The sequence below is a fragment of the Thalassophryne amazonica genome, chromosome 18 (assembly GCF_902500255.1).
Source record: "Thalassophryne amazonica chromosome 18, fThaAma1.1, whole genome shotgun sequence".
Lineage (NCBI taxonomy): Eukaryota > Metazoa > Chordata > Actinopteri > Batrachoidiformes > Batrachoididae > Thalassophryne > Thalassophryne amazonica.
Genome location: NC_047120.1, coordinates 59,739,996 through 59,764,164, shown reverse-complemented (window position 1 = coordinate 59,764,164; position 24,169 = coordinate 59,739,996). Strand labels below are relative to the sequence as shown.

The following is a 24,169-nucleotide window of genomic DNA, read 5'->3' as shown; positions in this document are numbered from 1 at the left end:
TGTGTGAGGGTGTTTGCATGTGTGAGCGTGCACGCCGGAGCAGCAGATGTGTAGCAGACTGGTGAAGGAAGCTGCTGCTGAACTGTGCCACTGCGCCTGAAGGAAGAGTAAACTCAATATTCTGTAAACATCATTGTGTTTATAAGTGACCTTCACAGCGCTCCGATGTCACATGACACAGACTGGGTACAAAAAGAAAACCTGTCCCGAAGATAAATACAAACAGTGCCATGAATTTAATTAATTTAATTGATTTTAAGTTCACAAATTATTTAACAATTTATCATAAAAGTTGAGGTGGTATCAAAAATGTGTGATACTCGCACACACGTTCAACCGCTTATTCCAGTTAATAGTGCAGCAGATAAGTGAAACAATCCTTCCCTTGGTGATGCAAGCACCAAATTTGGCATGAATGTACTTCATAAATCAGTGTTGAGAAAAAAGTGCTGGCCACTTGAAAATCCAATATGGCGGCCAGGTAGGGTTAATGAAGAATTACACAGGGGTCAAAATCTAAAAATGTTCCAATCATATTGAAAAGTATAACACATTATTTGTCTGATCATAAATATTCCAAAAAGGTATAGTTTGGACTATCTATGTCTGACTGTTATGGAGTTATGGGGTAAAAACAGCAAGAATGGTGACAAAGGTCAATTTCAGTTTGTATAGGGGTCAAAAGATAAAGTTGCCCCAATTTTGGTAAAATGTGATGCAAATTATTGGTTGAGTTAATAGGGTTTTTAAAAAAGGAATAGTTGCACCATGTGTCATGCTCATCTGTCACATGCCATAGAATCCAGTGGACGTCAACATTGTTTGACATTTACTTTGCAAACCAAGCGTTCAACACAGTCAAAACTATTCCATTAATTAATCCTATTAGTTCAACCAATAATTTGCACCACGTTTTACCAAAATTAATCAGACCAAAGAGTCACCTAAGGCGACGACTGGATGCCTTTGGAATCAGGTCTCTTTAGAGGATCCTTGGGTACTGCTGGAATGACTTTGTATCAAACAAATGGTAACTTTGGGAGACTCCAAACAGCTATGGTATTTTGGTGATGTGGCACACTTTCTGGACATGATCCAGCATGTAGGTGCCTCAGTGTTGAGGGGGACACCAAGAAGATACGGCAGTGCACGGCACCAGCACATGCTCCCAAATCTGACCTGACTGGAACTCATTTAACTGTAACACGGTGGAGAAGTAGTTGGTAGTTGGTGTGGATATGGAATAACGCTGGGGTCTTGCTTTTGTTCTTTGATCAATACCACATCTTTGATCTTTGACTACTTTGATACAATTCAAGAGGAGGACACTGCCTTTGAGTCCTTGTGGTTCAGTATTTAATATTTCAGTAGCTGATCTTTGATTGTGATTTTTTTCAGCCTCACCCTGTCTTTGATATGTGACTACAAGCGATGGATTCTGTCTTTGATCCTTGATGTTTGAGTTGGATTCCTTTCATCCTGATTACAGGAACAACACAAGACAGGCAGATAAACAAAAGCCGATGAAACTGAAACCTTGCCATGGTTCAAAGATCAGGGAGCAAAGGCAGGATGTGCACCTTGATCAGGATCCAAAGAATCTGAAACATCTCAAACAATAGTGATCAGGATTAAAGATGAGCAATAAGGATCAAAGGACAGGGTCAAAGACCAAGATCAGAGCTCGAAGATAAAAGTTCTGGTTCACAAGTCAGCAATCAGAAACAAAGGTGAATATCAGGGTCAAAGATTAACAATAAGGATCTAAAAATGTCATAGGGGAGATCAAAGGAATAATCCTGTCACAAAGAAGAAGAAAGAGATCGTAGGCACTGGTGAAGGTATGAGCTCTGAGTGCCTTTCTACTTCTAAACTTGCTATCATTATGCCAAATTAAACACATCTGGACAGGTTTTGTCCAAATCTGATTCCATTTCACAGATCTCAAAAGGAGGCGATTTCACCGAGGAATATGTCTCCTCTCCTCAAAGTGGCACTAACCACAGCAGTCAGCAGATGCAGCCCGTCGTGTTTAGTTACGTGCCCCGTGCGCAAAAGATCACCAGTGTGCACATTAAAACACAACGCCTCTGCTCGTAATAACAAACGACCGCAGTAACGTTAGCGTGACTTTAATAGTAACGCCGCCTCTCCAACTCATTGCTTTCTGTCGTAGATCTGAGAGCCTCGTGAGGTTTTCTCTTTTCATTAAGTCTCTCCGGCAGGCGGGCGCGCTGTAAAGTGTGAGCCTTGTAAAGGCAGTGAAGTCAGAGAAGCGTGGTGGTTACTTAAGCTGGGAGGCTGCAGTCATTGTTCAGGCAGATGTTAGCAGCAGGAGGGCAGCATTCGCTGTCCATGACTCACGGCCTCTCAGAGCTCACAGCCTGGACTCTGCCCACTCAGCCCACACCCATCCCTGCTCGAAGAAAGACCCGTTTTGACTGAAACCTGTACAGAAATGGAGGGTATATGGACAACGGTCATGCAAACACACCTCAGGGGACCTTGTGTCAAAGCTGTTTCCCGACAGAGAAGCTATAGCGTCACTCAAACTAACCACAGTGTTAACTTTAACACAAAATCCCCAGTAGTTTTTTTTAATCTTCTAATACAAAAAGCACAATGTTATACACCTTCTAACAAATTAATACACTGTAAACCATTACACTCAAAAATGGCTCTTTGGATGAGCTCAATTCATTTATGTGCAGGATTTCCGTGTAATAAATATATGTAGCCCCAACTCAAATAAAACACATCCATGCAAGATAATGTAATTGAATTTAGTTGGGACTACATATATTTATTTATTATTATTTATTGCTGTTTTCACAGGCGTGTTTGTGTGTGTGTTGCTGGGAAGTGATGAGATTTTGGAGTAGTTTGGTCAAAGGTCAACCAAAAAGCCTAGATGCATGATCTAAAGCATATATTGACCAGCAAAATATTTGTGATAGATTATTGTGTATGACATCATAACAATGTCACATAGAAGTCATATGACACAATCAAGACATCATTACAGACATATGTATTTCATTTTAGATTTATATTGTGGTTGTACACTCAAAAAAATGGCTCTTTGGATGAACTCAATTCATTTAAGGGAAGGATTTCCATCTAATAAATACATGTAGTCCCAACTAAATTAAATTACATTATCTTGCATGGATGTGTTTTATTTGAGTTGGTGCTACATATATTTATTAGATGGAATCCAATTCAAAGAGCCAGTTTTTGAATGTGTCACTCAAACAAATGACTTCAGTTTGGGACTCTGGCAAGGACGGTCACATTCACCCTGACTTCCTCCCTGCCACCTCAAAGGCAGCGCGGTTTTTACTGCTGCAGCCTTCAACCCCCAGGCTGGGCGGTGCAGGCCCCTCCTGCTGCAGCCTTCACCCACTTTGCCTCAATTCAGATGACAGACTGCTTCAAGTTTAGAGCACATAAACAATGTCAAATGTATACGAGGTCTGTCAATAAAGTATAGGTCCTTTTTATTTTTTCAAAAACTATATGGATTTCATTCATATGTTTTTACGTCAGACATGCTTAAACCCTCGTGCACATGCGTGAGTTTTTCCACGCCTGTCGGTGACGTCATTCGCCTGTGAGCACTCCTTGTGGGAGGAGTGTCCAGCCCCTCGTCGGAATTCCTTTGTCTGAGAAGTTGCTGAGAGACTGGCGCTTTGTTTGATCAAAATTTTTTCTAAACCTGTGAGACACATTGAAGTGGACACGAAAAATTAAGCTGGTTTCAGTGAAAATTTTAACGGCTGATGAGAGATTTTGAGGTGATACTGTCGCTTTAAGGACTTCCCACGGTGCGAGACGTCGTGCAGCGCTCTAAGGCGCCGTCGTCAGCCTGTTTCAAGCTGAAAACCTCCACATTTCAGGCTCTATTGATCCAGGACGTCGTGAGAGAACAGAGAAGTTTCAGAAGAAGTCGGTTTCAGCATTTTATCCGGATATTCCACTGTTAAAGGAGATTTTTTTAATGAAAGACGTGCGGACGGATTGCAGCGTCGGCTCGCAGCCGCCGCGATGCTCCGCCACAGGAAAAACACCTCTGTTGGAAGCCTTAAGGACAAGTTGGAACATGTCCAGCTGTTAAACAATTTCTCATATACTCACTCCACTGAAAGCCATCAAAAGCCGCCTGGATTTTACAAATGGTTATCAACACGGAGGTGTTTTTCCTGTGCCGCCGCACCGCGCCGGCTGTGTCCCGACACGCGGACCTGTCCGCACGTCTTTCATTAAAAAATCTCCTTTAACAGTGGAATATCCGGATAAAATGCTGAAACTGACTTCTTCTGAAACTTCTCTGTTCTCTCACGACGTCCTGGATCAATAGAGCCTGAAATGTGGAGGTTTTCAGCTTGAAACAGGCTGACGATGGCGCCTGAGAGCGCTGCGCGACGTCTCGCACCGTGGGAAGTCCTTAAAGCGACAGTATCACCTCAAAATCTCTCATCAGCCGTTAAAATTTTCACCGAAAACCAGCTTAATTTTTTGAACCATGTCCACTTCGATGTGTCTCACAGGTTTAGAAAAAATTTTGATCAAACAAAGCGCCGATCTCTCAGCAACTTCTCAGACAAAGGAATTCCGACGAGGGGCTGGACGACTCCTCCCACAAGGAGTGCTCACAGGCGAATGACGTCACCGACAGGCGTGGAAAAACTCACGCATGCGCACGAGGGTTCAAGCATGTCTGACGTAAAAACATATGAATGAAATCCATATAGTTTTTGAAAAAAATAAAAAGGACCTATACTTTATTGACAGACCTTGTATGTGTTGTCTTTAATGTGTTGTTTTTAATTTAATGTGTGCCATTATTACAGTAAACAAGTAATAATTGTGGATTAAGTGTTGTAGCTTGTCTGAATTAATTGGAGTGTAAACATAATTGCCCTTTTTTGGGATCAATAAAGTTGTCTGAAACAAATGACTCATTGGATGTAGTCAATTCATTTATGGGCAGGATTTCTATCTAATAAATATATGTAGTCCCAACTCAAATAAAACACATCCATGCAAGATAATGTAATTTAATTTAGTTGTAACTACATATATTAGATGGAATCCAGTCCAGTGAGTCAGTTTTTTTGAGTGTATCACACAAACAAATAACTTGTTGGATGAACTCAATTCAATTATGGGCAGAATTTCCATCTAATAAATATCTGTAGTCCCAACTAAATTAAATTAAATTATCTTGCATGGATGTGTTTTATTTGAGTTGGGGCTACAGATATTTATTAGATGGAAATTCTGCTCATAACTGAATTGACTTCATCCAATGCATCAGTTTTTTGAGTGTAGCCACCTTCAAATGGTTCCAATTTACCAGCAAAAGTCCCTCATAGACACTATATAAATACACTAGACGTCTGCGCAAGCATTGACTGGATTTCTTAGTCCAAATGACGAATCCTTTCATCTGATGTTATATGGCCCCAGTTGCTACGTCTTCAATATTTGCAAAATGCCACATCCTACTACATATTTACTGTGTAACTATTAACGTAGTTTGAGTCCACAGTGGACGGAGACTCCACGTTAGGAATAAAGGGGTTCACGCTGTATTACGACAGAGTTTGTGGCGTCATTACGAAAAGTTAATTAATCTTTGGGTTTGTGAAGGGGGCATGAAAATAGGGTGCTTTTTGTGACAGGGCACAAATTTATATCGTGATGGGGGCACGAACTGTGGGGTGACGGGGGTCTGGAGGGGTTATGGTTAGGGTTAGGGGAGGGTAGACACTTACACTATGGTTCGTGTTAGGAGAAGAGGAGGATTATAAATAACAAAAAACCGTGTCAGGAAAATTGAGTGCTTTTCATGACGGGGGCATGAAAAAAACATGAGACTGGGCTGGTCTACACACTTTGTGCTCAAAGTTGCTTTACCTGTCCAGATGGAAGGCAGCAATTTCGGCATTGTGTCTCTCAAAGTCTGAGAAGTAGAAGAAGTCTGGTGGTGTCTCCTGCTCCCGGGTCTGCCTGCAGGGAAGAAGATCAAAGTTAGTTTTGGTTTAAGGTCATATCATACAAAAACTGTACAGGAAGTTCAGCTAAAACCGTGTCTCACACGTACATACGCCCTGATTTGTGAAGAGCTCTCATTCACTTATCTAGCTGTCTCTAAGTCTTACAAAAAGCCCTCCTGGAAGTTACCGTGGGCGTTTTGTGAGGCAAAAAGGAACAAGGACGATTCAAGGTCAACCTTCTGAAGCATTCACTCCTGTTCTCAGTATGTAACCATTTCTGTTCAGCTTTGATCCTCCTCTGGCCCCCAAAAACCTGCTTTCCACACACATTCTAAAGCTCTTACTGGAGGGAAAAGAGGCTCTTCAAGGCTTAAATCCCTGAGCTGATGGAAGGTATTCCAGCAGAGGCCGGGGACAGCAGGACAGCGGACAGGAGAAGACAAAATCACAGGTTGAAAAGACTCTCTCATGGTCACATGTTAGTGTCTTATTGTGTAAATCCCCTGATTAAGATCCAACGCACGTCATCATTACTTCAGAAAAAATAAAATACACACATTTACATTTGCCAAGGAGGTTCTTTTTGTTTATGTTTGTATATCTGTCTTTTTGCTGTTGTTGTTTGTTGTTCTTGTTTTTTATTCCTTTAGATTGTCTATGAGGAAATAAATTATTTTTAATAGATTTTGTGGGCCGATAACATTTTGATGTGGATCCAGATCAAGGGACAGATCATGTCTTTGATTCTGTCTTCTTTTATCTTGATCATGCCTTTGAGCATTGATCCTGATCATAAAGTAGATTGTGTGCTTGATCCTTGTTCTTCATATCAAGATTCCTTCGATCTCTGATTGCCATTCCATTAAGTCTGATCCTGCCTTTGACCAGATCTGATGAAAGATCTCATGCTGACTTTGATCCTTCATCTTTGATTCTAATTCATTTGATTCTGATTCCACCATTACATTTAAATTATGATCATAGGGCAGATAACCTCTTTGATCTGTGATCCTAATTCCTTTTGAGTCTGATTGTGCCTTTGATCTTTGATTCTGATGGTATTCGTACTGACTTTTATCATTCACCTTTGATCCTCATTCATTTTATTCTGATCCTCCCTTTAATCTTTGATTTCAATCTTTATTGAGTCGGTCACAATTACAAGATCATGGCAATCACAAATCAACATTTAAGTTCAGTGGTAAGGATCAAATGTTTATCCATCTCTTTATATATATATATATATATATATATATATATATATATATATATATATATATATATATATATATATATATATAAAACTTTGATTCTTATTACAGGATCGAAGCAAGACAGATAAATGGTGACGAAAACATAATCCCCTTGGTAAGGTTGAAAGATCAAGGATCAGCAAACAGGATAAAAAGTCATTGTTCAGGATCAAAGATCAACAATCCTGATAGATCAGGATCAAAGAATAGCGTTAAGGTCAAATCATAAGTTAAAGGTGACTGTGGAGTCCTGGTGGAGATATGTGCTCTTTGAGTGCCTTTCTAGTGAAGTTATTTTTCCTTTGAAACACTTTGTTTTCTCATTATAATTTTATTGACAACAGCAAATACTTTCCACAAAGTCAGTTCAGTGTAACGGGTTGGACTGCAGCCTTTGCTGTTTCTGCTTCAGCCACTTTAAGGAGGACAAGAAGAATGGAAACTGTCTTGGCACAAGTTTGCTCTCTCTTTCTCCCTCTCTGGATTCTCACTGTTTGTTTTGCACAAATCCTCTCTCTCTTTCACCTCCTCTACGTCTCTCTCCCTCACGCACTGCTCTTTTCTGAGTCCAGTGCTTAATTCTTTATATCTGTCTTCCTCTCGCTCTCTCCATTCTGCCTTTCCTCCCGCCTTCAGCTGGCAGGCTGATTGGTGCACCACAGCTGTGCGGCTGACATCCGCACCAGTCATTAAGTAACCGTGCACAGAGCCCAGAAACACACACACGCGTCTAAAAATTCCTCCTTTTACCCTGTTGTTTCTTTTTATGTCTTGTTTTGCCTCATTCAGAATAAGTCTGCAAGAATTTCAGCAACACACAGATGAGCGGCCAAAGTCAAAACCTGCTACAAAATGATGCGATACTGTAAAAATGCAATTGATTTAACCAGGTTAGTCCCATTGAGATTGAGACCTGTTTTGCAAGGGAGACCTGGACAATAGGGCAGCGCAGTCTCGTTTGAACCCTGCATGATATCGCGGGATTTGACCACTTGTGGGGACAGCCGCTCCCGTTGCGCAATACATACACAGCCGATAACTTCACATGGAAAAATGGTGCACTGTTTTGTTTTCGGCTGCAATCACTGAAAAGTGCAGGTTTTTTTCAGTTCCCAGTGGAGAAGGGAAGACGAGGTAAATGTGAGAGGTTGTGTCTGTAAGTGTTAGCCTACACAGCTAACCAGAGTAGCCGCCTTCTCTCACCTGCACAAGCACCACGACATGTTTGAGCTCTGGATCATAAACAAACCACATGCGTTGGAAAGTCCACTTTCCAACGCATCGTCACTTTTTCTTTGCATTTTCACTTTGGTTGCGTAAATTTGCTCAGCCAGAAGTAGAGAAATTACATCATCTGCGTCATATTTTACCCCTTTAGTGCCCGCCCTCAAACGAGACTGCGCTGCCCAATTATATCGTTTCCAATTTACCTAACCTGCATGTCTTTAAATTTGGGAAGAAACCCACACAAACACAGGGAAAACATGCAAACTCCACACAAAAAGGCCACAGGTGGGAATCGAAGCCATGACCTTCTTGCTGTGAGGCAACAGTGCTAACCACTAAGCCACCGTGTGGCTCAATATTGCAATATTAAATTAAGTTTAATACTAATAAGAAAGTAATTAGGACTCTTTTTTTTCAGATGACAGACAATATAGGATTTGCACTGATGTCATTAGACTAACTTAGTGGACTAACTTAGCGGTCAGCGAATGTTGAGGACTGAAACATTCCCGATTTGTGTTGCTTAAATAGAAAAAAAACCTCATTCTGTTGCTTACCAAAGGATTACAAAGGGGGGGGGGGGGGGGGGGGGGTCTGATAACCAAACTATAACTAACTCAGCTTCCATGAAACAATTTGCATGTGCAAATAAAGGGAGGTGATGGTCTAGTGGTTAAGGTGTTGGGTTTGAGTCCAGAAGATCATGGGTTCAAATCCCCGCCTGACTGGAAAATCACTAAGGGCACTTGGGCAAGGCATAAGGGCATAATTGTAATTGAGGCATAATTGTAAAGTGCTTTGAGCATCTGATGCAGATGGAAAAGCGCTATATAAATGCAGTCCATTTACCATTTATCTAATCTGGAAAGTCTCACATTGTGATCAACCTGGATGCCACATCTATTTACACACAGACCAGGGATCAGCCGAGCAGGTCGCTCAGTGGCTAATCAGTTCAGCGATCAATGCGTAAACCTGGTTTACACATGGATCTATTTATTTTAAAACCAAAGTATGCCAAGTAAACTAAAGTATACCACAAGTTTGGTGTAACATTTCAAATAAATTTAAAAACACAAAATAAAACCCAGTGATGTTATTCCTAGGCTGTGGAAAAGCCTAGACAGTGGGTGAAAGAGTATCTAAATGAGTTCATCCCCCTCCAGTTTTTTTTTAACATCATAACTCACAAACAGTAAATGCTATCATCCTGTAAGTGACCAGTTTAAAAGGTCAGATAATGAAGACAAACTGATCAGACATCAATCGAAAAACAACATTGTTTTGGTAGTGCAATATCCTGTAGAACTGTCTGCCAAACACTGAACACTGCCACCTACTGGGCGTGTTTGGACTTCTTGCAGGGAACAATAGTGCATGATGAAAATTAAGAGCAGGTGTGTTTGTAGTAGATTGAAATTAGCTTGTTTTGTGAGGCAGTCGGAGTCAGTGGACATTTTTAAGTCAAGACTGAAAACCTATTTTTATTGTCTTTCTTATGAATATTTTTTTTATTTTTATTTGTTTTATTCTTTTACTTCTGTTTTTATTTATGTATTTGAAATTTTTCTATTCAGTTTTAATTATTTATTAAATTTTATGTTGACTTGTTTTATGTAAGGCGCCTTGAGACGGCTTTTGCTGTGATTTGGCCCATTATAAGCTAATTAAATTAAATTAAATTAATGAATTTAAATTAAATTTTGTCTCTGTCTGAGGTGCAGAAGGACATACGCGGGAGTGGCATCTGTGGACAACGGGATGCTGGACTGATGCAGCAGATGTTTTTGAATTTCTATTTCCTATTTGTTCAGCTTTGTAAAATCTTGTAAAAACCTTGTAACTGTTAGAATGGCCGAAGCAGTGGGTCACCCCTTTGAGTCTGGTCTGCTTGAGGTTTCTTCCTCAGTATCATCAGAGGGAGTTTTCCTTACCACTGTCACCTGTGTGCTTGTTTTAGGGGTTGGTAAGGTTAGACCTTATTTGTGTGAAGTGCCTTGAGGCAGATTTGTTGTGATTTGGCACTATATAAAATGTAATAAATTGAAATTGAATAATACATTTAAATCTGTCAGTTGCTTTATTACAGTAAGTATTACAGTTTAAGTAAAATTATGAGGTGACAAAAATGTAGAGGGTGCAACAGTCTGTAAAGGAATTGCACATAACATGATGATGTCACAAAGTAAATTATCCTGTCATGAAATTGGAAGATACACTCGAGCGTGCAGTGGTGCTGCGCATACCCACATCCACCGGGAACTGCCTTTGGTGGCGGCCACACAGGTAGACAACTCTTCCATCTCCAACAGCTGTGGTCCTCAACACAGACACACCTACATAATGGATCATTATGTCCAAAGAAATGTGCCACATGGAAACAATGTTGTATCTCACATTCCCTCAGAATGCAAGTGGTACTGTGTCCCTAAGTACTGTATTTTCAGGAGTATAACTTGTACCGATTTAACTACATATAACATATATAAGTCACACCTGAGGAGTGTTAGTTACATAATTTTTTCTGTATGTGGAACTCACTTTTAACACAGCGTTTCTTTGGAAGCAAGTTCTATAACAGACACGAACTCAGTAGCACATTTGCACAAAACAGCATGTGCTGTTACTTAACATAAGGACTTTTAAATAAAAAAAAAAAGTAAGAAGATGGACAAATACACATGCAATCCACAACATAATGGATGTTATCTGACATGGTTTGGATGAATGGAATCTTTAGATGGACATGGATGGAGAAGTCATCAGTGGGTTTATCCAGAAAGCTTGTGGTGTGTACCATAAGGACTTTTAAATGCCCCCCCCCCCCCAAAAAAAAATAAAAATAAAACATAAGCAAGCTAAGCAAATAACTGGGTGTTATCTGATTTGATCAGCTCTTTAATTTGTGATTTTTGTGCATTGTTGTGTACTTTTATTATTGGTGTTTATTCTTTTATTATAGGAGTTTATTTTATTCAGTGTGCTAATTACTTGTGTTATGTAGCCAGAAATGATCTAAACTTAAGCTCCCCTCATTAATATGCAAATTTATCCAAACATCACAGCAGCAGTATGTGATTATCTGCTCCTTCGCTTCACGTTGCTCATCCCTTGTTCATTTTTTGTTGACTTTGCGGTCTTCTGCTGGATAGCTTTGCTTCAGGGACACAGCTCAGGCTCTCCATCAAGTTAGAATTGCACCGACTTTGGAGACAGAGCAGTGTTTGTTTGGCTGCAGTGTTGGAGGCACTTTAGGGAAAAGTCAGTTAACACGTTTATTGTAGTGTCAAATACCAGTAAAGTTTTCATTTAGGCAAATGAATTAATAATGTTTAGTGGACACATCGGTGGTTTGGTTGCTTGAGGTTCCTGCCTGTTCAAAGCGAGGGTTTCCTCAGTGCTGCTGCCTTGTGTTTTCTCTTGGGGAATGTTGGGACTCTGTGAAAGAACTGTAATACAAAAGTATGAGTCTGGACCTGCTCTATACAGTCCATGAGCCAGGAGACATTGTTTGCTTAATTGGTACCACTTAAAGGGACTAAATGATACTCATCCAGCCTCAGTAAACCATGGCTGAAACAAAAAGTATGGTGGCAGCTATAACCAGGTAGGGGTCAGTGAAGGTTTACACAGGGGTCAATATTTAAAATTGCTCCAAATGTTATACCACATTATTTGCCTGATCACAGGGATCCCAAAAAGGTATAGTTTGGATGATCTATGAGGGAATGTTTTGGAGTTATGGGGTAAAAACTGTAAAAAAATTGTGATAAAAGTCAATTTCAGTTTGTGCAGGAGTCAAATGCTAAGCTGCTCCAATTTTTATTTTAAAAAAAGTGATACAAATTATTGACTGAGTTAACAGGATTAATAAATGGAATAGCTTTGACTGTGATGAATGCTAGGTTGATAAAATAATGGTCAAACAAGGTTGACGTCCATTGGATTCAAAATATGTTACTCCTTAAAGTGTTAGCTAAGCATAATAGATGGCACAAACTAATACTTTTAACAGCTCTATTCATGCAACCAATAAGTTGAATTACTTTTTTAGAAAAATTGTAGCACCTGTGGACCCCCTGTACAAACTGAGACTGACGTTTGTCACCATTTTTGCTGTTTTTATTCCATAACTCCATAACATTTAGTCATAGATAGTCCAAACTCAACCTTTTTGGAATCCCCTGTAATCAGATAAATAAAGTAGTATACTGTTCAATATAATTTGATACATTTCTGTGTAAGACAGTATAATTAGGCTGGATTGTAAGTGTTGTTTAGTCCCCTTAAGTGGTAATGAAAACCTGCTTGGCACATGGACTAATATGTAAAGCACCTTGAGAGGATGTCTTTTGTAATTTGGCGCTGTATAAACAAATTGATTTGATTCAACCTTATTCGTGTCCATGAATAAATACTGTCACCTTGAATGAATGAATGAATGAATGAATGAATGAATGAATGAATGAATGAATGAAAACTGTTTATTTCGAACATTTGATACAACAACAATTACAAGATAGATCAGTAAAGACAACAACAAAAAAGTTCCTACTGTGTACCCAACATGTCCGAAAAGGGGTAGGGTGAAGCATCAGCTTATTTATCCCTACCCCTTCTTCCCCACAACCAGTAATACCCTTTGCCACATATACACATAAATTCCTACACACCTAAACCGATATCAATATATATATATATACATATATATACACACACATACATATACACATCAACATACACATATATACACATATACATATATACACATATATATACACAAACATAAATATACACCTACACATACCTACTTACATACAAAATACTATATATTTACAAGCCGAAGCAAACAACAAAAACACCCTAACCCTCATTACCCTTCCTCCTCCCTATACCCAGAAAAAAACATATTTTTGTACCGCTGTTTGAACTGGTTCATGCTTGGACATTGCTTGATTACACATTGCTTGGACCTTTGATTGAAGGAGATATTAGAGAAGCCCTTGAAGAAAATGGCACAACATCAAATCAATTTACTGTTTTGATTCAGTAAACAGAAAAAGATTCTTAAGTATGAATATGTTCAAAAGCTTTTTTAAAACATTTAAACACAGCATCAGAACATGAATAGTATATTGATTGATTGATTGACTGAAATGTTTATTTCAAATATCAAAGCGCAAAATAAATAACAACAATAGTAATATAAAGTATAAAGATAACTATAATCAATGGATATTCGAGAAGGAGTGAGAAGAAGTAAAACGTATTTACTCCCACTCCTTGTCCTTAAGTAAATAACAATTAACTTACACATGATATATGCATTAATACATATAAACATACACACAATCAAGTACATCCATCCATCCATCCATCATATATATATATATATATATATATATATATATATATATATACGAGGTCTATTAGAAAAGTATCCGACCTTATTATTTTTTTCAAAAACCATATGGATTTGAATCACGTGTGATTACATCAGACATGCTTGAACCCTCGTGGGCATGCGAGAGTTTTTTCACGCCTGTCGGTTACGTCATTCGCCTGTGGGCAGTCTTTGAGTGAGGAGTCGTCCACCTGCTCGTCGATTTTTTTCATTGTTTAGGAATGGCTCAGAGACTGTTGCTTGCTTTGTTTGATAAAAATTTTTTCAAAACTGTAAGGCACAACTGAGTGGACACCATTCAATAAATTCAGCTGGTTTTCGGTAAAAATTTTAACGGCTGATGAGAGATTTTGGTCTGGTAGTGTCGCTTTAAGGACGGTCCACGGCGCCTGACGGCGATCTGCGCTTCGAGGCGGCAGCGTCTCGCCGTTTCAAGTTGAAAACTTCCACATTTCAGGCTCTGTTGACCCAGTAAGTCGTCAGAGAACAGAGAACTTTCAGAAGAAGTCGGCATGAGGAGTTTATTCGGACATTCCATTGTTAACGGTCATTTTGTAATGAAAGAACGTGCGGGCAGAGTCGCATGTCGGGCTGGACCCGACCGCGGGGGGTCGCGGCAGGAAAAACACCTCCGTTGGAAATCTTAACGGGCAAGTTGGAACATGCCCAAGCTGTTAAACAATTTCTCAGTTACTCACTTGTTGAAAGCCATTAAAAGCCGCCTGAATTCTACAAATGGTTTTCAACACGGAGGTGTTTTTCCTGTCGCGGCGCACACAGATTTGCCGAGTCGTCACGGAAACGACTCGGCGAATTTGCGCGTACGTCTTTCATTAAAAAAATGTCCTTAAACAGTGGAATGTCCGCATAAATTCCTCATGCCGGCCTCTTCTGAATCTTCTCTGTTCTCTCATGATGTCCTGGGTGAATTAAGCCTTAAATTAGGATGTTTTCAGCTCGAAACAGGCCGACGACAGCGCCTGGAAGCGCTGCAGGATGTCCCGCTCCGTGGGAAGTCCTTACACCGACAGAAACACCCCATAATCTCTCATCAGCCATTAAACTTTTCACAGAAAACCAGCTTAATTTCTCGAACAGTGTCCACTCGGATATTCCTCACAGGTCCAGAAAAAATTTTGATAAAGCAACGCGCGCCGTCTCGAGCAGCGTGTGAAACAAAGGAATTCAGCCGAGAGGGCAGGACCACATCTCACTCAAGGCCTGCCCACAGGGAAATGATGTCACCGACACAAAAAACTCACGCATGCGCACGAGGGTTCAAGCATGATTGGTGTAATCGCATGTCATTCAAATCCATATAGTTAAAAAAAAAATAAAAGGGTCGGTTTATTATCTAAGAGACCTTGTGTATATATATATATATATATATATATATATATATATATATATATATATATATATATATATATATATATATATATATATATATATAATTTCTTAATGATCTAGGGCACATAGGCTTAAGTGGCCTTCTCCAGTGGCTGGTGTTCTCAACAATGAGCCACCTGTGTACAGGATCACGCCCAGAGAAACGTGCCATGTGTCCAAAATGTTTCAGTGGACATTCCCTCCCAATACAAGTAGCACACCTCATCTGAGTCTCCCTAAGAAACCGTTCATTTGACACAAAGTCATACCAACAAGAGTCAAGGATCCTCTGGAGACCTGATACCAACGACCTACAGTCACCACACTATAATCTGAGAAATGTTTGTTTGTGTGTGTTTGTTCTACTGTTTCCTGAGGTACTTGGGCATATTTCCAACAAGCCTGATGTGTGGAAGACAGTCAACCTCAGAATTGCCCTGAAAGGGTTTGTTTTGGCAATGGTCAAGGCCACTGGGGTCAAAGGTAACAAAGTAGTAATAATAATAATAATAATAATAATAATAACAATAACAACAACAACAACAATAATAATAATAATAATAATACATTCTCAGTCCTATGACCACTGCACTTGGCACACATATGTAGGTGGCTTCTTTTGCCAAGGCGACTTCAAATTTTCCAAAGGTCAATCATTAGGGTCAAAATCACTGAGGAAAAATGTCCAAAGTGAAGTTCTTCATGGTGGCTGGCACTAAACCTGGCACACACATGGAGATGGCACAGTCAAAATTGCAAAAGGTCACTTGGGTCAAAGTTATTGGGTCAAAGGACAACACTGAACGTTTTCACTCTGATTTGCATCAAATATGGCATACATATGGAAGCGGGGTCTAAAATTGCCCAGCAAGGTCAAATTTTCTAAAAGATAATAATTGAGGGTAAAAGGTCACATTTGGCTGTCTGGTTTTTGGCTAATTTATACCCACCTTGGTCTCTCAATGAAGGTAAAGAAGCTGATGTTTAAAAAAAAATATTTTATCAAACATGAATGTCAACGAAATTTACTTTCAACCTACTTTGGACCAAATGTGGCACAGAATTGCTTTGTGCAGCGGATAACAGAAAAAAAAAACATACAAATCTTGATGAAAGGCCAAATTTGGCAGAATTGATGTTTATGGCATACTTTGCAAATCTGCTTGATTAGCCATTCATAATTCCAAGATGGCGGCCTTTCTTCAAGATGGCCACCAAAATGACATGGCATATTATAGTGTTCCCCTGTAACAACCCTGCCAATGTGGCTAACAAAACCAAAATAGGCTAATTTCTTCCTGATGGCATACTTTGCAAATATGACTGATTAGCCAGTCAAATGTCCAAGATGGTGGCCTTGTTTCAAGATGGCTAACAAACCAAAATAGCATATTTAGAGGTTCCTCTGTTAACAGCCCTGTCAATGTGGCAAACAGCACCAAAACTGGCATATTTATTCTTATTGACATACCATGCAAACTTGATCCATTAGTCACTCAAAATTCCAACATGTGACCTTTTCAAGATGGCCACCTTACTAACCCATAAAATTATGAGGTCCTCTCTTTTAAAAATGCAATTTTCTTTTATAAGTCTTTAGAATGAGCAAATTGGTATTATTTAAAGTATAGAGTTTCTGTCATAGCTGTAAGAAGGCAATTACCTTTGCTATAAGACCTTGTGAAATTATACCAGAATAAACACAAATTGAAGAACATTTAACATGTATAATAAGAAAGAAACACAGAACAGAATATTGAAATTTTACAAGCATGTTAGTTCTTTATGTGTATCCTATTTTATCTTGAAAGGCCAATAACACAAAAATCAGCTCCCAAGATGTGGCTTTGGTGGCCATCTTGAAAAATGGCTGCCATGATGGAATTTGATATGGCAAATTGATCAGAATTGTTAAATACACCCTTGGAAACAATTTTGTCATAATTTACATGATTCTAGCATAAAACTGACTTTATCTGTGAGGTCATCTACAGGTCAGGCATTTGGGTAAAGGTCAACATCACTGGGGTCAAATGACAGATTGCCATCACCCTCACTGTCTTCATGTTCACTGACACTAATATGTTTCATGTCGCCGTCATTAAAGAGTAAAGCTACTCACCATTTTACCATGTCATTTAGGTCCTTCAGACTTTTTTCAGTGTAATAGCGTTGTAGACTTAAATGTAAAAATGAAATTGCTGAAGAAGCAAGAAGATCATATAGGTCCATCAGACTTTTTCCAGTATAATTTAGAGTTAGAAAATGAAATTGTAGAAAGAAGCACTTAACCGTCAAGGGTGATATGGTTTTTTTCAGACTTTTTTCTGTATAATCATGAAAAAAAGTTGCAGAAGCACACAACCAACAAGTGTCATACAGCTCCTTGTGATGTCAATCATCTGGTACTAAAACCAGGGGGCTTGATTTTGCTTACCATCCCAAGGTCATTGTACAAAAAAGATGCAAGATATCTAATTGTGTTTTTTCATTGTGATTGAAGGAGTGATGTAAAGAGGTATATATATATATATATATATATATATATATATATATGAGCTTTCAGTGATGAGATATTGATATTGTTCACTTGTGTGCAGTTGTATGCTGGAGAACCTAGCTATTTCTCTGTCTCAAGCAATTGTGGTTGGGGTCTTTAATTCACGCAAGGTCTCCTCTATTAGCATGAGATCTGCTCTATTAGTGCTCCCAGAAGATTTCAACATTTGGCATTTCCGGTTTCAGTATCGACAGTTCACTGAATTTGTGTGAGATCTCCTCTATTAGCGCTCCAGGAAGATTGGCATTTCCGGTTTCAGTATCGACAGTTCACTGAATTTGCACGAGATCTCCTCTATTAGCGCCCCAGGAAGATTTCAACATTTGGCATTTCCGGTTTCAGTATCGACAGTTCACTGAATTCGCCCGAGATCTCCTCTATTAGCGCTCCAGTAAGATTTCAACATTTGGCATTTCCGGTTTCAGTATCGACAGTTCACTGAATTCGCGCGAGATCTCCTCTATTAGCGCTCCAGTAAGATTTCAACATTTGGCATTTCCGGTTTCAGTATCGACAGTTCACTGAATTCGCGCGAGATCTCCTCTATTAGCGCTCCAGTAAGATTTCAACATTTGGCATTTCCGGTTTCAGTATCGACAGTTCACTGAATTCGCGCGAGATCTCCTCTATTAGCGCTCCAGGAAGATTTGTACATTTGGCATTTCCGGTTTCAGTGTCGACTGCCCGCTGAATTTGCGCAAGACCTCCTCTATTAGTGCTCCAGGAAGAGTCCAACATTTGGCATTTCCGGTTTCAGTATCGACAGTTCACTGAATTCGCGCGAGATCTCCTCTATTAGCGCTCCAGGAAGATTTCAACATTTGGCATTTCCAGTTTCAGTATCGACAGTTCACTGAATTTGTGCGAGATCGCCTCTATTAGTGCTCCAGGAAGATTTGAACATTTGGCATTTCCAGTTTCAGTATCGACAGTTCACTGAATTTGTGCGAGATCGCCTCTATTAGTGCTCCAGGAAGATTTGAACATTTGGCATTTCCAGTTTCAGTGTCGACTGCCCGCTGAATTTGTGCAAGATATCCTCTATTGTTGCTCCAGGAAGAGTCCAACATTTGGCATTTCCGGTTTCAGTTTCGACTGTCCGCTGATTTCGCACAAAATCTCCTCTATCGCTCCAGGAAGATTTCAACATTTCGCATTTACGATTTCAGTGTCACTGTACACTGAAATCGCACGAGACCTCCTCTATTTGCGCTCTAGGGAGATTTCAACATTTGGCATTTACGGTTTCAGTGTTGACTAGGGATGAGTATTGATAAGATTTTATCAATATCGATGCCATTATCGATTCTGCTTATCGATCCAATTCCTTATTGATTCCCTTATCAATACCTCTTGTGAATTTTGTACTAAAAGTAGGCTTTACAGGTTTTCTATGTATTTCATTGAGTCTTAAAGTAAATAAATATGAAATTGGTCACTGTATCCTTGATCTCCGGACATAAATAAAAATAAACAAAACGGTGTTTCGCTTTGAAGTTATTAATTTAGACTGGATTCTATCATTCTAACTTGACTCGTCAGAGAGCCGCGCAACATTTGGAGCTGTGTGAACAGAATGGAGGACGATTCTCGTTTCTTTCTTGCAACAAGACAGGAGTCCCAGTTAGTAACTTTAATCTGCACAAAAGTGACTCACGATTTCACATATTCAGGGGTGAAAGTGGTGAAAAACAAAAAAAGCTGAAACCCCCCCCAAAAAACAACTTTCCTTATTCAAATTCATTCCAGTAGTATTCTGCTCTTACTAGGATGTAGCAGTTTTCTATTTTGGCAGATAATCACTGAAGAAAGTAACACATTGAAAATATGGTTTGACCGAAACAAACTGTCATTAAACTTAAATAAGACAGGGATGAAATGGAGGTGTGAGAGTCACTAGGTGTTCACAGGAAACACTTATTTATTTCTGTATGTATTTATTTATTTCTGTATGTTCATTGTTAGTTGCTTTTATATTTTCTGTTGTGTTTCTATTCAGGTTCTTTTTGTCTCTTTCTCTAAAATTGTATATAATAATCATTAGATTATTAATATATAAACAAAAATAAATTTAAGAAATATTACAATTTGAAAACAAATGCACCCGAACGTGATGACAGCTGCAACTGCTTAATGATAACTTTAACATTGAAAATGCCATAGACATGCTAATGCGTTAGCATCGCTCCCGTTTTTAAGTTATAAAATACATCTATCAACTGCTTAAGAAGACCATAACAGGTTGGTTTAACATAGAAAAGGTAAATAATACTCACAGACGTATGCTCTTTAGGGTTTTAGCGGGGGAAAACTAAGCGAAAGAAAGAAAGAATAAACAAAGCAATAGATCAAAGCATTGCTTCAATGTGCGAACCACTGCTTCGATTGGTTCAAGGTTCAAAGCAAAGCCAAGCTGCAGAAAAGTTGATTACGGACCCGCTGCAGGGTCTGTAATCACTGCGTTTCTAATAGTTCACTGAGTGAACAGGATGTGAATTCGTGCTGATTTTTTTTGACAGACGTTCCGATGCTGTCCTCACAGCTAGCCAGGAAACAGGAAGGCTGGATAATTACTGTGATCCACATCCAATTCAAATACCAATAAAGTTATTTAAGGCAGAGTGCGACCCCCTCAACCAAAAGAGGAGAAGGAGAGGACAGAGGGAGGACGGATCAGCTGAAGGAATAAAGGAGCCAAGGACAAACTACAGCAGAAAACGCTGTGTGTTCTTTGAACTATCAGACGCGCAGCTCTTACGTAATGCGCTGAACGTTAGAACGACAGCACCTGTGCTCACACGGATCACAGCGTGTTCTGATTGAGCAAAGCATTATGGGTGAGCTGTTACAAGGAGGCAGAGGCGGTAAAGCAGAGGAAACATACATAAATGCATGTGCATGACCACATCATAAAGTCCATTAATGCTTGAAGACACAGAATGCAGCACGCTCAGAGAAAAGCGACGCGCTGACAGAGACACGGAGCCACTGGACCTTTTTTTTACTTTGGACTGCTGGCTGAGTATTAACCTTCAAATATTTACAAGATTTATAAGATCAGATTCATGCTGAATGATAAGTAGATGTCCTGCACCAAGCTGCTTCTTTTTACTGCTCAGCAAACTTACCGAGGTGCAGAAGTTCTGCCAAGTGCTGTTCTCGGCCCAGAGAGAATACATTTAAAGGGGTCCTCCTATGCAAAATATTTTTTCTAAATCTGAGTTTTAGAACTACATATGTGAGAGGTTTCATGGTAAACTGTTGTAATGTAATGTAACGGTATCGTAGATTTACGTCAACGTACCTGGCTATACCCGCCTGCTATGCGTAAACAAATGACATCATAGCGCGTGCGCAGCCCAAGAACTGTCTGCAGAGGGGGGAAAAAAAAACTGTCCGCAGAGGAAAAGATGAAAATGTGAGAAGTGTGTTTTGGTCCCAATATGGATATTCCGGATGATTTTCTCATGGATAGTACGACAATGAACAGCAGCTAAAGCAGCCAGGTTGATGAGGACGCACTGGCTAAATTGGAGAGCAGCGCGCCAGCTAGCCGACACGATAAAAGTTAAGTGAGCCAACTTTTATGTACGCGTTACGTGTTGTGTATCTCAGTAAAAAGTGATAATAATGCAAATAACATGCTGCTGTTGTGCGACATGCATCATGCCCGCGATGACAGATATTAAAGTTATGTATTGTTGTAAATATATCTACATGAAAGGTTTATCTTTGACCCGTTGTGTGACTGTCATGCCCAATTGCGCTGTGTTTGCACTTGTGATGGAGGGCTGTATGTGGCGTTAATCTACTGTCTCGTGTCGTTTCTCAGATCAGTTGTTGGTTTGGTTTTGTGGTATGCAGGAGATCACTTGACCGAGGGTCTATACGTTCAAATAATAATTAAAAAAAATACTGTCATCACTCTTTACTCTTAGTCAGTCAGTCTCTTACAACGGTGTAGCCTAAATACATGAGCTTTCCAGGAGCGCACCCAATTCATTATGCACGCTCAGAGGCACGTCTCCTCTGGTGCGCACTTTTTTTGGGGGGGTGACCCCGCCCCCTGCGATAAACTCATCGCCTCCTTAATCTTTTTTTTCTGGCGCCGGGCTTGATTTGATGGCATCTTGTAATGAAAAATTTTAGTGGGTTAGCCACAGGAAAATGTTAAAAATAGCTTCTTCTACTTTTTTTTTTATTTTTTAACTAATTAACAGTTCAGACCAGTTTTTAGCACTATGCAACAACAACCTTTTTGTTATGCTGATTTTTTTACTTTATTAATAAAATGTTGAAACCACAAACAATAGAATAAAACCAAAATCAGGCAACATAAAGAAGACAGTAAGATTACCCAGCTAATGTACAGCCATAACATCTTTTCCCCTCAAACCTTACTGAACAATTAAGACCAGAGGTGGACAGTGACTACTGAACACACGTTTTCCAGTACACGCACCACCACTGGGTAAAATATACCAACATAGAACTTTAACAATATTGCCAGCAATATTTGTTAGAAGTAAGCACAAAATGAAAGAGTCGTATTATACCCATGCATTTCATTTTCACGGCACGATTGTGGGTTGTAGTACAGTGCTCATAAACTTGATTACTAACAATGTTTTCAGGTTGTAAAAAAATTAAACTTGTCCTTTAAGGCTTGGTGGCTCCACTGTGACAGCCAGGCTGCTCTGACATCAGATCCGTTATCTTCAGCAGCACGCGTGTTTTCGCCGTGACCCTGGACTTGCTGTAAACACATAGTTTACACAAGGTGGTCAGACAGTTTCTTGGCTCGGTTTTCAGTTTTGAGGGGGCCCGGTGACCAGTGGGGCAGCGAAGGTGCAGCAGCAAACACACAAGTGTGAGAATATTAAGGTGAATATATTCTTCTGCGCAGCTATGCACCACACAGCCACCAAAACCTGCATCATGACAGCTGGGAAAATCTCAATTTATCTACAAATAACAGTGATAAATGTGAACAAAAGGACACACTTTTCATTTTGCTCAGATATTGCCATACTACACAGTACTTTTATGCTATAAAACAGACACATTTTCAGTCTTATGTTTTTAGGGGTTTTCCCACAATGTCACTGGCGAGTCCATTAACATTTACAGCGCATCCGGAAAGTATTCACAGCACTTCACTTTTTCCACATTTTGTTATGTTACAGCCTTATTACAAAATTGATGAAATTCATTTTTCCTCAAAATTCTAAACACAATATCCCATAATGACAATGTGAAAATCATTTTTTTGCAAATTTATTAAAGATAATAATAAAAAAAACAAATAACATCTCAAAAGTATTTGGAGCCTTTGCCATGCACTTTACAAAAGCAAGTTCATAACGCATGGACACTCTGCACATTCAGGGTAATAGCACATAATGGGAACTTTAATTTGCACTTAAAAAGAATAATGGCATTAAAGTAATTAGTAATGAAAACACAGCTGTTAGAAAAAACAGTTTGTATCACAACAAGGACTTGGACACGCCCCAAATGGATTATACACTTAGACCAGGGGTGGGCATCGAGGGCCGAGACACTGCAAGTTTTCCATGCAACCAATCACCTCAGCAGGTGGGTTGGTGATGAGCAGCTGCTCTGAACACAAACACCTGGTTGTCAATGAAATCACCTGCTGAGACACATGATCATTAATGAAATCACCTGCTGAGGTGATTGGTTGCACAGAAAACCTGCAGTGTCTCGGCCCTTTATGGCACATGATTGCCCACCCCTGACTTAGATGGTGCACCACAGATCCTCAGCATACGGCCCCTGGTAAGATAGTCACTGAATATTGTAGAGCCTTCCTTTGAAATTTTATCACCACCCACCACTGACCATTTAGATTTTCTTGCTCAGTCTCTGTTCTTTGACACTGTGATAAATTATGTAAAAAAGAGATAACCAATTCTCTCTTACTGTACATATGAAATATTTATCTGTGGTACAGCTGAAGCGTCACCGTGTCGCAGTGCACGGGGCATTACATGGAGAGGGTGTTTTTATCTAGTTTCAAAGTCAAACTGCCAATCGATCACCTCACGCTGATAGCTGTGGATGTTCGGCCTCAGTGTAGAGCGGAATATAAAGATACACTGTAAAATAGAAAAAGACAAGGGCATCTTCTAGCTCCAGTGGGTTCCCACCAAAGGGCTGACTCCACACACTTGTCACACATCATCCGTCAAAGCTGCGGGCGCAACAGCGCGAACACATTTATAATTTACATACACAGCCACACCGATGGCTTGCTTTGGAAGCAAAGCGCTTAGTTGTTTTAAACCTCCAGAGGGGGATGTTGAGCTGT

At 39.6% G+C, this 24,169-nt stretch overlaps 1 protein-coding gene across 1 annotated transcript in view; it reads right to left on the bottom strand.

The window, feature by feature from the left end:
- The window catches only part of fam20cb (FAM20C golgi associated secretory pathway kinase b), a 175,925-nt gene that overhangs the window by 45,716 nt on the left and 106,040 nt on the right, over positions 1–24,169 (bottom strand). Inside the window, exon 4 of the mRNA XM_034193222.1 lies at positions 5,923–6,015. Within this exon, the coding sequence (XP_034049113.1) occupies positions 5,923–6,015 (93 nt within the window). The remainder of the gene's footprint in view (positions 1–5,922; positions 6,016–24,169) is intronic.